Genomic DNA, 12,823 nt, shown 5'->3' with positions numbered 1-12,823 from the left:
TAATATTTACACTTCTTGCAGATATTTTCTTGCTTCTGTTTTCAAGTCGGCATGAAAAATATGTTCATTCTAAAAGAACACAAAAGTCTTAGAACAGAATGAAAAGTGCTACCGCCCTTGAGAGACTACTTACTATTAGAACAGGTCACTGAAACTAGTCCACACTGTTCTTGTAATACATAATCTTATGATCAAGTTATAAAAAAAGTTTAAAATTCATAATAAAATTTGAATATTCTGTTACAAGATGCTTGCATTAAGTGGACATATAGAGGAAGGAAGAAAGACAAGTACTATTACCAAATAATACCAAGAAAAATATGTTTAGTTTTAAAAGTAGTCTGTCAGAATATGGTATTATTTCTTCACTGAAAAGTATTGACTCATATTCTCCAGGATAAGGGAGGATATCAGATATCCAAGCTAGGGGTTTTCTCCATCTTTAATTTCTGAGACCTAACTAGGAGGTAGATACAGAAAAAAAACCCCAGTCTATAGTTTAAATAAAATTATGACTACTAATAAAAGGAGAGGGGGAAAGGATGTAACTAAGCAAAGGTCCCTCAAAATAAGGCTATGACATCACTAATGAAAGCAGAGTATATACATTAGAATACTGAGATAATTCTAAACATTCCCTGAAAATTTTTCCGTTCCTCTGAATCACTTATTTGAAGACATTTGGTTAGTAATAGGGACCTCAGGAATGTATCTTATACGAAGACCTCTACAAAGTCTATGTGTCTATTTCCATTTTACAAGATTAAGTCTTCCGGAAACTCTGGTAGATTGGTGCTTAAAAAACATTTTCAAATTGACAATGCTTGGAAGTGTTTCAGGCATCCTGCTTCAAAATGGAAATCTTTATGGGGAGGTCAGGCTTGGAAAAGAATGGTAGGAGTCAACCAACAATGTTTACCCTGAAGGAAACTCACACAGCTCTATGCTCTATGTTTGGAATTTGTACTGAGTAACAGAAGTCTTCTTGATACCAACTGGTTTGCCAAATAAAGGTTAGCAGATCAGCATTCTTACTACTTTATCATAACATCAGAAACTCATGATAAAAAAATGTGATCGGCATTAAATTATGCATTCCTCTCTGTCCCCATTCCACAACAGATAACAGCATGCAAAATATCTAAATGGTAATGTGCATACTGTTATTAATGCCTTTTAATGAATAGATGACTAATTTTAGCAATATCCATGTTTCTATCAAACTATAATTCTAGTTAACTTAGTAATAAAAATGATGGATCTAACTGATGTAGAAGCATCATTAAAACCTTTCTTTTAAATACACTATCTTACACACACAGACCTTACCTATTAAATGCTAAATACCCATTTCCCTAAGAGAAAACTGAAAGATTTTTTTTTTTTCTTTTAAACATATATAATTGACATCCTCATATAAAACATCCAAACTTAGGGACAATAAAAATTTTAGATACCTTAAAAAAAGTAACAAGTGAGCTAGCCAGATATTAGAAAAGGAAGTTTGGTGCCAAAAAGTTTTACCACAAAGAACGAGGACATAAGCATATCTAGTAATTAAATTTCTTATGGTCACACCAGACAACTTTCAGGATGATGTGTTCTGGTGGGTTTTCAGTCCCAGCTGTTTCATCAGCTCAAACCAGTGTCCTTTTCTTAGACATACAACCCTAAATTGTCAAAGTGTTGTGCAGGGATTTAGCCGTGTGACTCCCATTAACATCAATAAGAGTCAGGCGGCTAAATCCACGCGCTGTGCTTTGAAAATTTACCCCACAGTGTACATCCCAGGGTGCTGAAAGGATTAAAGTATTATATAGTAAATTCCCTCTTTGAGGTGCAGAAAATAAACAGAACTCTTATGGTTTGTTCTAAAAGGCTATCTGTGCATGACTGCTGTGTGTGAGTCTGAACTTAGAAAAGACTATAAAATATTCCAAATCCAAGCAGAAGCATGTAAGATACTTTGTATATAGTAAAGCAATTTTGCAAGAGCACCTTAACAATGGAAGACCTGTGAGTTCCCTATTTATTAAAAAGCCTGATTCCTGCACCATGTTCACAAGGCAAAAGCTTTCCTCTTTCCTGAGAGACAATGCAACCAGTCACATCCTGCTCAAGGACTGTCATAGCCCGCCTTGGTCCCAGAAGGTAAAGCTATAATGTCATGTTTATGTCAACTCCAAACTCCCTGATCACCCAAACTGCCTGTTGGCTCACACTTTGTCTCAATTCTAATGTGAGTCAATGAGGTCGTTCTATGAGGAATCTCAAAGCAGCCAGGATAGGGACAACACAAGGAAGGAAGGACAAAGATGGAGAACTGCCCTGAAGTTTATTCTTACTGTTTTAAGCAGTGGGCTCACCTCTACTTCTCCAGAGGCATTCTCACAGGCCTTCATAGAATCACAGAATCACAGCCCTTCTTAGAATCATAGAATCATAAAGCTTGGAAAAGACCTCCAAGATCATTGAGTCCAATCTTTGACCAAACACCACCTTGTCAAACTAAACTGTAACACTAAGTGCCATGTGCACTCATTTCTTGAACATTTCTGGGGATGGTGACTCCACCAGCTCCTTGGTATGCCTTTTCTAATGCCTGACCACCTTTAAGTGAAAAAATTCTTCCTGATGAAGATTTGGGAACCTGAACCTTCCCTGGTACAGTTTGATGTTGTGTCCTCTTGTCCTGTTGCCTGGGAAAAGAGATCAGCCCCCACTTGGCTTCCAGCCTCCTTTCAGAGTTGTAGAGAGTAATATTGATTCAGAGCAGTAAAACACCATTAAATATATATATATAAATATATAAATATATATATAAATATATATATATAAATATATATATAAATATATATATGTATATATATATATACATTGCTTATTGCTCAAGTTGTTACATTTCTGCAGATAGGTGATAGTTTCACTCTCAGTTGCTAAGAAGGACTCGTTTAGAAGTATTGCCTTTCTAAGCAAGATACAAATAAGGAAATTTAAGTATAGAATGGAGTACAAAATGGAACAGTGACAGAGGTTCTGAAGGTGTTGTGTCACTCAAAGTGAAACCAGGATGAAAAGTGTATGTGTGAGCTAAGTAGAAGATTCAGTAGAATTGGGCAAAATGAAAACTTCAGAATAGAGGGAAACTCAAAATATTTCTATCCCTAAAGTACTTGTATAAGGCACCTACTGACAAAAGCTACAAGTGTGGAATACAAAGTTCTCAGAAGTTTTTCTGCTGTATGTATTGGTCACATTCCCAGCAGGTTTTGATAATAAGTGGGCAAAAGCTGTTTTGTCATCTTGTGAGACAATTGCTTTGATACATTATCTCACAGATGCCCATAACTCTACAGAAAAGGAAAAAATCTACCTGCCAGATACGGTGACATCAACTGAAGTTAAAATTTAGACTATGACAGTTAATCATGGAAACTGGGCAAATTGGTTGTGATGGAGCAGAACATGTAGAAATCTTTGCTATTACAGCTTTCACACATCTAGTCGACACAAGAGAGCAGGAACTATTCTGAACTGAGAGGATGCCTCAATATTCGTATGGAGAACAATTGCAAACTGAGGACAAAGTTATCACAACTGCTTAATTTTTCCTATCACCTTTCATTTCTCCTTTTTTTGAATTATTTAAGATTGGAAATTAAGAATTCTAGCTCTAATTAATCATAATATTGATACTCAATTAGATCAGTTCATACATTTGAAATATCATAAATTACACTTTTCTTCCCAAAGAACAAAAACAACATATAAAGAATTAATATTTCCCTATTTCTATGTAACACCTAGATTTTGTTTTTCTTCAAGTCAAATCTGTGTCAAAGACTTTATATCTTCAATGCAACCACTAGATTCATATTTTAAAAAAACATTCACAAGGGGTATTTTCAGACTTGATGATCCCACTCAAGATATTCTGTGATAATCTCTGATAAAAGATGTGAGCAAAAGCTGCCACAGAGACACTGGAACATGTTACCTGAGGTTTCTGTCTGTCAGCAGGTAGCAGAGGCAATGATGTGACAAAAGTTGGAGGCTCTTTACAGGTTGGCCAGCCATAGAGCTCATCAGCAAAGGGACTCTTCACTTGCTGCTTTCTGTGGGTCAGTGGCTTTGACTGCCGTAGCAGCAGTTCCATCGGTTCTGGGGATTTCCTGAATGGTGAATTGTAGATGCCTGGAATCTGAGTAGAAAACGGGATCATCTTTGACTTCAACTCATTTAAATTTCTGCATAAACTATGATCAAAATCAGACAGTAGCACCTGCTGCACTTTTAAAAGTAAATCAGTCAAGTTAGGAGAAATAGTTTAGGAAAAATAGAAGAGAATTTTTGGAATATCAAAACCCAATAATTGCTTTTTTCCCAACAAACTGTCCACAATAAATTCCTGAATAGCTATTACAATGTGTTTAGACTCTACAGCAGAAAACATGTGAAAAACAAAAATTTAGCACAATGATTTCTAAATTGTGACTAAAATAGAAAGGTTCATTTGCCACTGAATTTGATTTTTTTTACATCACTAATTGTATGACTAGTGTGGTATAATATAACAATTACTGATATAAAACCCATATTTCAAATTCTGTTTTAGCAATCTACATCATTAACAATCTGTGAATACCTGGCAAGTGAAAATTATGTGACAGACTGTTCCCAAATCATACCTATATATGTAGGCATTTTAGGAGTGGTATATAAACAATTCCCAAATAGACATATGTGAGTTTACTGAATTAATTACAAACTGTTAAATATGATAATTCCTTTTCCATATTGCACGGAGCCTCTAAATTTCTCATAAAACAGATGACGTGATTAAAATATACCAAAATTAATTTAAAGGTACTGAATTGCTTTAAAGATAATTATATTTTCTACAAAGGTATACTAAAATTTTTAAAGCAGACTCGCTCAGCTAAAATATATTGTCCTTAGCATTTATCATCATTCTAATTACTAATAAACTTTGAATAAAAGTAGTAGGGAAAGGAATTGTTTTCAAGATGAGGGGAAAGTTAAGGAAAAGAGCAAATGTTTAAAATCTTGTATTGCTCGTTTGGAGCACTACTGAGGACCCATGAGAAAACTGTGTAGGGCTTCAGCTTCCTCATAAAGTATTAAACTCTTGGGGCTGAGAGGACAGAACTCTCCCCAATGAGCTCTAATGCATTTTTCATTAACATATGCTACTGGGAAGTTCCAGTTTCTTGTGTCAAAAAAATTAAATAAGGTACTTATAAAACATACAGTCTAACAGATACTTTTTTTAAAAAGTATTCAGCTTTTTGAAAATAGTGTTGGGCTATTCAAAATTTTAAAAGCTGTCTTCTTCATCTCTAAGTTGTATAAGTCTAATGACAATTGATTTTGGTCCTCTGTTCCCCTCTTAGAGCATACCCTATAAACTGTTTCACTAATGGGTGAAATGTACAGTGAGAAAGAGAACTTGAATAGAGGTAAGTGGTAGAAACATATGCATGCCAAAAAACCACTGGCTGTTCCTTCAGCTCCCCAGCATGCCAAATTAGAATGGCAGGGATCCATGCTTGAAACATCAGGCAAGCAGAATCACTGGAGTGAATGAGAAACTCCAGGTCCATCTCTGTGATCTGTAAAGTCCAGCTGCAACTTAATCTTTTGTTTTGCAGATCTGACTGGTACTCACATAAACATCTCATAAAGTCACAGATTCTCCTCATGCTGTTATTATTTTCATAGTACTTCATGCATTGTTATATTTCAATTTTCTTATCAGCCCAGTAGAGGTTTGCCGGTGACCACTTGGTGCTACATAAAGACAAGTTCCATGTGCTGTTTTGGAATTTATTGCACTCTCGCACACTTGTTGAATGCAGTTATACCATATACTTTTTACACAACTTCTCTCAAATATAAAATGCCACAGTCAACGCAAATTCCATACAAATGGAATACATTAGAATCACACAAATAAGATCCCTTGCTGGAGATACACAAACCATCTCTATGCCATGGTCATTATACCACTTCATGCATTAGTCCTACCACAGCCTTTGGATCAGTCGACATGATGACAAATTAATTTTTTGCCTTCATTATGTTGATGACAGTAAATAGAAAAGTAATAACCTTTTTTACATATTTCACTGGACTTGTGAAATATGTTTTTTATATTCAATGAAATATGAAAACAACATGAATGAAAACACAGTGGTGTTGTTTCATTTTTCCACCCCTTCCTACACCATCCATACTCAGCTGTGGAGATTGTGCTCTAGCCATGACATGAGCGTGCAGAGGTTCCCAGCCATGGGGAGAGACCCTTCTCTCATGGTATGTCTGTGAAACATATTTTATAGAAAGTGACAATGGCACGGAAAATTTAAATATTATCCAGAAGAGAAACATCTCCATGCTCATCACTGAGAATCAGGGTGATCTGGAAGCAAACACTAAGGCATAATAACAACTCTCTAAAGTTGACAGGCGTGGATTTGTTGATTGGTAACAAATCCTGACCAGGGCTGAGTCTTCCCAAAATTTACGCCCCTTTTTAAGCCTTTTCTTAAAAAAAATATGCTGAGAGCAAATTGAGGAGAAAATCTTTTAGTTTTTGTAACTGAAAAAATAAATTAATTATTAGATTATTTCAATCTACATAACACAGGTTTGGGCGTTGGATTTGTTACTCCAAAGTGTAAAAATACAGTATCTGAAATAATTTTAATGTTCTTCCTCTGGAGAATGAAATGCAAGAATAACTTTAAATCGATGTTCTGTCTAGGTACTCCTTTTAGTCACACTGAGAGACACTGTAAATGTCTCCATCAGTAAAATGGCTTTCTGAAACTGCATTTTGCAATCTCTATTAAAATACTGTGTATATTCTATTTTGTCTTTGTTTGATTAAATTTTTGGCAGTAATAAAAAACTATAGTTCATAAAGGGTTCAAACACTGTGAAATGCTACTGAATATCGCCAAGAGCACTAATAAAATTGGCTTTTAGCACTTTTAATGAAACCAAAATTAGCCATAATAAATGTGGAAATCTATTGATTCAATGTCTTTGGAATTATTATTGCCGAAAAGGTGTCTTAACAAAGAATCATCTTTTGTTGCCCTTTTTTTACATACTCCCAGGTTAAATGCATACAGATATTATATCAACCATGAAAATGGATTTGTAGTTTAGAGAGCCCAACTAGACACTTTAAAAGTTTTTGCTTCTTCTACAGGTGAAACTCTTTGTAAGATCTGGGTCAAAATTGATTACAAAGTGCATATTTAAATAATGATTTTTCAAGCAATCTTTGTTAATCACTTGACACTTTAATTATATATGTTGAAGTATTCAACAAGATACATAACAAAGCAATCAACAGAGTTAGTATCTAGACAGATAAAATTAATACTAATTTACTCTAAATTCCCCAGGGTTTGTGGTAAGGTTAGGCCTAGATTTAAAATTGGTAAAGTTTGGTAAGAGAGACAAGGGGATGAGTTTGTTTCTACTTTCCAGTTTAGATCAATCACTGGAAAAATTGCTTCCATTCTTTTTTAAAAATACCTCTGCAAGTTTTAGTCTTGTTTTTGGAATTTCTTGCACTGTGCAATGTGGTGATGAATACCCTATTCATTTTGTCCTCTGCAGAGAGCTGGCAGTCTACAGAAATCTAAGAATTTGGTGGATCAAAGCCTTTGGTATTTAATACATTTGCATATCTTCTGGAGACAAACACAACATATTAAAAGCATTATTCAAATTTCTTTCCCTACTTTAATAAAATATTCTCTCAACCCCAAAACCATTGTACTTAATATTGCTTTTTCAATGGTAGAAAAGTATCTGTCTTAGATGTTACCCCATACTGTGATTTCAATATTTTCCCCACCTTTAGTCAATAAGAAAATATGTAACGCTCCAAAATATTACCATAGATTACAAAAAGTACCTCTGGTCTGGAGGGAGAATGACACATTTTTCTGTACCCATGCTTTTCAACACTAAGAATGGTCTCTGTCAAAGCCAACTTTCAGGACTTCATTTCCAGGAACAATTTTCTAAAGTGACAAACGCTATGGGGAAATCAGTGCTAACTGTTAAAAAAAACTTACAGATGAGTTATTTGCAGTACTGTCATGCTAACTTCCACCTCGATAAGACCAAAGAAATCTCAGGAGGGGACTCTGCTAATAGCATCTTACTGACCTCCTTACATCAGCCCCTTCTGGGGAACAGTGGCCCAGTGGTGAATATGGCAAATGAGGTGTAAAAGCAGAGATGTATTTTTTTTAAGATGATGGTGCTGACTCGTCAGGGAAAATACAAAAAAAAATTAAAAAAAAGAAAGAAAGATTGAGAGAGAGAAATTAGTTATACAATAGATATATTTTCCCCTAGAATTCTCTGCCTCAAACCTTCCATCATGGAAACCCAAGCGTGACCTGGAATATTAATTGCGTCAGGTCAAGCATACTGGCAAATGTACCATTTGTTACGCAGTCATCCTTAGCATTACATTAATATTTTGGATCCTTCTGCATTTCTAACATTCTATCATTTAGTTTCTTCCCAATCATTTCCTTATCTTCATAATTAATGCTCAAATATAAACTAAGAAAAAATCATAAGGAAACAAATATTAATTTAATAAACATTAGCAAGGAAAATATTGAGGGATTTTATAGTCTGAATTTCTTCCACTGCTAATGCTGTATTTACTCAGTGCTAAAGAATATCCAGTTTTGTCTTTTCCTGTTTATCATTTCAGTACAGAGAGCAAGAGTTAACTCTTTCTGTCTAATTTTTTTTTTCCCAGAATAAAAGAAGAAAATTATTAAGGAGTTGCCTTGAAAGCTAAACTACGAATCAAGACAGCAGCAAAAGAAATTGAAAGAAGGAAGAAAGAAAGGAAAGAAAAAGGTGCAGGTAGAAGGGGAAAAACAAGGCTGTGTTGACTATGCTGGACAGTTCTTTGGAAAGATAGATGATCCCAAGTAGTACAATAAATCCTGGGCAGTTTAGATTCTTCAACTTCAATTTAATAATTAATTATTTATTAGTCTTCTTTCCAACTTCTTGGCTGAGCTTTTGAAGTCTATGTAAAAAATTGCAAACCAAATATGTTCTAAGATACAGCATAGCTATTGTGCTGCAAATAATAATACACATGCAAAATTAAAAATTGACAAAGTTGAGCTGAAGATACATTGCAAGGATTAAATCAATAGAAAGTGTATTCTGATATATTTACATATTTTTACTGTAACTTAACTAAGCAATAATAAAGACATGCTCTGTTTTAATTACTTTTTTCATATCAACTCTGAATGACTGAAATAATCAACACTTATCATGAATATAAATGTTTAATTTAACAGTCATTTAATCTTGAACAAAATAGCTTTGAGGGAGGAAGCTTGTGCAAGTGGTTGCCACAGTAAGAACCTAAATAAAGTGCTACTTTCTCACTCTGGTCTTTTAATGGGGAGTTAAATGAGAAAGAAAAGACTTCAATAAAATAGGGACTTAACTTGAAAATCCTTTCTTGCTCCATTGTAATTTGTAAAAAACCTAAGCAAGCTGAGAGGAGAGGTAAGAGATCTTTAAAAGCCATAAAAGTAAAAGCATGAAGGAGAGCTGTGAATGAAATATTTGCTAGAGATGGGACTGCTGAATCAACACTGACCAGTGCACTTCATCATAATTATCAGGACATACTACTGCCAGGGGATTTATAAAAATCCCACTCAGCAAATAATTGCCCTGCTGTTAGGAGATAGTTGGAGTGTTAACACACTGTCACAGTCCAGCGTTTAGTAAGATATTCAACATTCAATTACTCTTGCTGAGAACTAAAAGGAAACATGATCATTTCTCAGCTACTGCAGTTATGCTTCCACATGAATTCCAGTGAACAATCCTGTTAATCCCCAGATACAGTTTCTCTAGCAGAGAAAAGAAATATCTTAAAACATTAATGATTCACAAGGAAATAAGTATTTATATAATGCTGCAAACATGACTGTAAAAGAAAAGGAATTTTAAATTTCTAAATAACTACGTTTTTACAGAATTTCAGAATATTTCGTATTTAGTGAAAATAAAATGCCAAGACTTTATATCAGATTTGTTTTAGAAAGAATATCTATTAAAAAATCTGTAAACACTGTTCTAGCAACAAGTATAATAAGACTATGTCCATGAATTCAAATTTGAAACATCAAAATATTTAAGCTTCAATGGAATGTATTCTACTAACTAACAACAATCTGAAATTCTTTAACTAATGTGAACAGATTTTTGTATTAACAATTAAGAAATACATTGCAAAATTTATGCAGATGTTGGAAAAATACCATAGTATGGTTTAACATTTTAGTTTGAGATAGAAGTTCTTTACCATGCCTGACAATAGGAAGAATTTCACCCAGCTTTATAAATGTAGGTTCAGTTCTCACTGAGCTAATGCTACTCCTCAGGCCTGATCCTCTAATCCCTGAAAAATATACTCTCAGGAATTTCATCTAAATAAGAACCAGAGGACCTAGCCTGTTATTGCACCTAATATATTTTACCTTTCTTTGAGATACTGCTTTTATGAAGAGACTGAAGAATTCATAAATGAGTGATAAGTAGCATATTTTCTTTCAAGTGGGATTAATTACCCGTCTTCTGCTTAATATATATTCTGTTTAAACAGAGTAATAGAAACATTAATTATTGTTATTCTGCCTTCAGAAAAGCTTGGTTCAGTCCTTTTCATCTGTGAAATTCTGGTTGATATCAAAATAATAGTGCAATTACAGTTTAAATGCACTTGTATAAGTAAACCAAGCAGCAATTTTATGGACTGTACAATGAGGTGTTAAGGAAATACTCAAGTCCAGTATCCTGACCACAGACCATAAAACCAAAACATGCAAGGCACTAAGTTCATTGCAGGAAACAACACTTCAATTGAGTCTCCAAACAGGTACCAACTGCTTGGTCATTTAGGCATCGAGACAAAAGAGAAACATAATCTTAGTTTACTGCATGAAATATTGTGGCACAATATCTGAAACACAGTAGCCCAGCAGATGCAGAGGCATCCCAAAAATGCATCCACCTTCCATTGATTGTCTCTCTGACTGAGGTTTACTCTGTCAAATCTAATTCTAATGCAGGCTCTTGATGACTTGACTAGATCAGGGATAATAACTTGAATGAGTAAGTGACGGCATGGGAAACAATACTCCTATGATGAAGACACAATACAGGGACAGCACATTCAAAGTTCTCTTACTGTCTTCTCATTTGACTTCTGATTTAAAATCAAGCAGAAAAATACAATTTAATTGCTGAATGGCTTTATTTTAAAAACAGGGAAATTCCATTATTGTTAAAATTTTCTCTTTAAGAAGTGCTAGGCTGAATATGGTATAACATACAAATTATAAGAATCTCTGAAAAGAAACTTGCTTCTACAACCACCTTGAGTAAGTGGGAATTAAAGACCTTAGTCTAAAAAATAGTCTCTGAAGGTGAATTTATTCTTCAGTGTCTCAATAACTGCCTGTAAACACACAAACAGTATTGAGGCTACAATTATTTATCTTGTGAGAAGTTTTCAGAGCCTTAAAACACATCTTTATTACTTACTTGCATCTTTAAAATTCAAATTCTATCAATTGTCATAATGGAAAAGAATAGCTTTCTACAAAAGAAAATCTACTTGCAATTCACTCCTTTTCTAACTGGATTGAGAAAAATCCTTGTAATTATACCACTTAGACTCTTCTAATTTGTAACATCAGAAGTTACCTGCAACAACATATCAGAAGAGAGGAGAAGCTCTTTGTATCAGGTAAAGATGGAGATCATATGTAGATTTCCTTTGTCAAGGACATAATTGCTAAACAGAGAATTGTTTTACTCCTCAAAACTGCACAGGTGCAACCAAAACAATGTAACATTCTTTTCCTTTTGTCTTATGTCTGTTGCATTGCGCTTACATGTGAGTATTCCCTCACAGACATATATGCTGACAGATTTATTAAACAGTAAACCTATGGGATTAAGCAATGAGTAAAACCTCAGAATGTGGCAGAATGTTTAACAAAGCAGCCTGCAATCAGACCAATAAACAGTGAGGGGAAGGATTGATGAACAGTTGTAGTATTGTATAGGGAAAGAATAATCAGAGCACAGAAGCATGTTAGTCTGATTACTAAAGGTAGTCAGAAATCAGTAGAAAAGAGTGAAATAATGAGAAAAAAACCCCAAAGATGAGGACTTCATTAAAAGACTGTTGCAATGGAAAAACTGAAAGCAAAGCATCATGTTTATGATGTCCCTTGCAGGACAGACAAATTCCCAAATTAACACTATATATTAGATGCCAAACAAAAGCACGGAATATTGAATAAATTGTGGAAGTTAATGAAAGAACTTTACCATTATGCCATTCTGTTGCCTAAGAGCTGGAAAACAAAAGAACTGGTGTGTGCATCACTTATCTTGAAGTCTCATTAAAGCAAGGTGCCACTTCTTAATCAACAGGAAGGTTTGCTGTTGAGACATGCATGGTATTTTATCTTCATGACTTCTCCCACACCATTCCTACCCTCTCTCTTATGCAATTATCTCTTACTTAGCATGTACTTCTCCTAATATAACAGGAGAAAAAAATTACCTGAGCAAGACCATAGCTCACACCAACTTGGTTAAATACCAGATGGACTACTATGCATCAACCAAATTTAAACCAGTAACTAATTCAAGAATGTCAGTGGAGTTCCATCATTTCTGAATGTAGCTTTGTGAACTATTTAGC

The 12,823-nt window shown here is 34.4% G+C and overlaps 1 protein-coding gene across 3 annotated transcripts in view; it reads right to left on the bottom strand.

The window, feature by feature from the left end:
- Positions 1-12,823, bottom strand: part of SPATA17 (spermatogenesis associated 17) — an 89,277-nt gene that overhangs the window by 32,428 nt on the left and 44,026 nt on the right. For all 3 annotated transcript variants that reach the window (XM_038130427.1, XM_038130428.1, XM_038130429.1), the window contains one exon: positions 3,998-4,201. In XM_038130427.1, the coding sequence (XP_037986355.1) occupies positions 3,998-4,201 (204 nt within the window). The remainder of the gene's footprint in view (positions 1-3,997; positions 4,202-12,823) is intronic.

The sequence above is a fragment of the Motacilla alba genome, chromosome 3, assembly GCF_015832195.1.
Source record: "Motacilla alba alba isolate MOTALB_02 chromosome 3, Motacilla_alba_V1.0_pri, whole genome shotgun sequence".
In the NCBI taxonomy this organism is placed as follows: domain Eukaryota; kingdom Metazoa; phylum Chordata; class Aves; order Passeriformes; family Motacillidae; genus Motacilla; species Motacilla alba.
The sequence above is the reverse complement of the archived record's forward strand: the minus strand, read 5'-3'. Positions and strand labels throughout refer to the sequence as shown.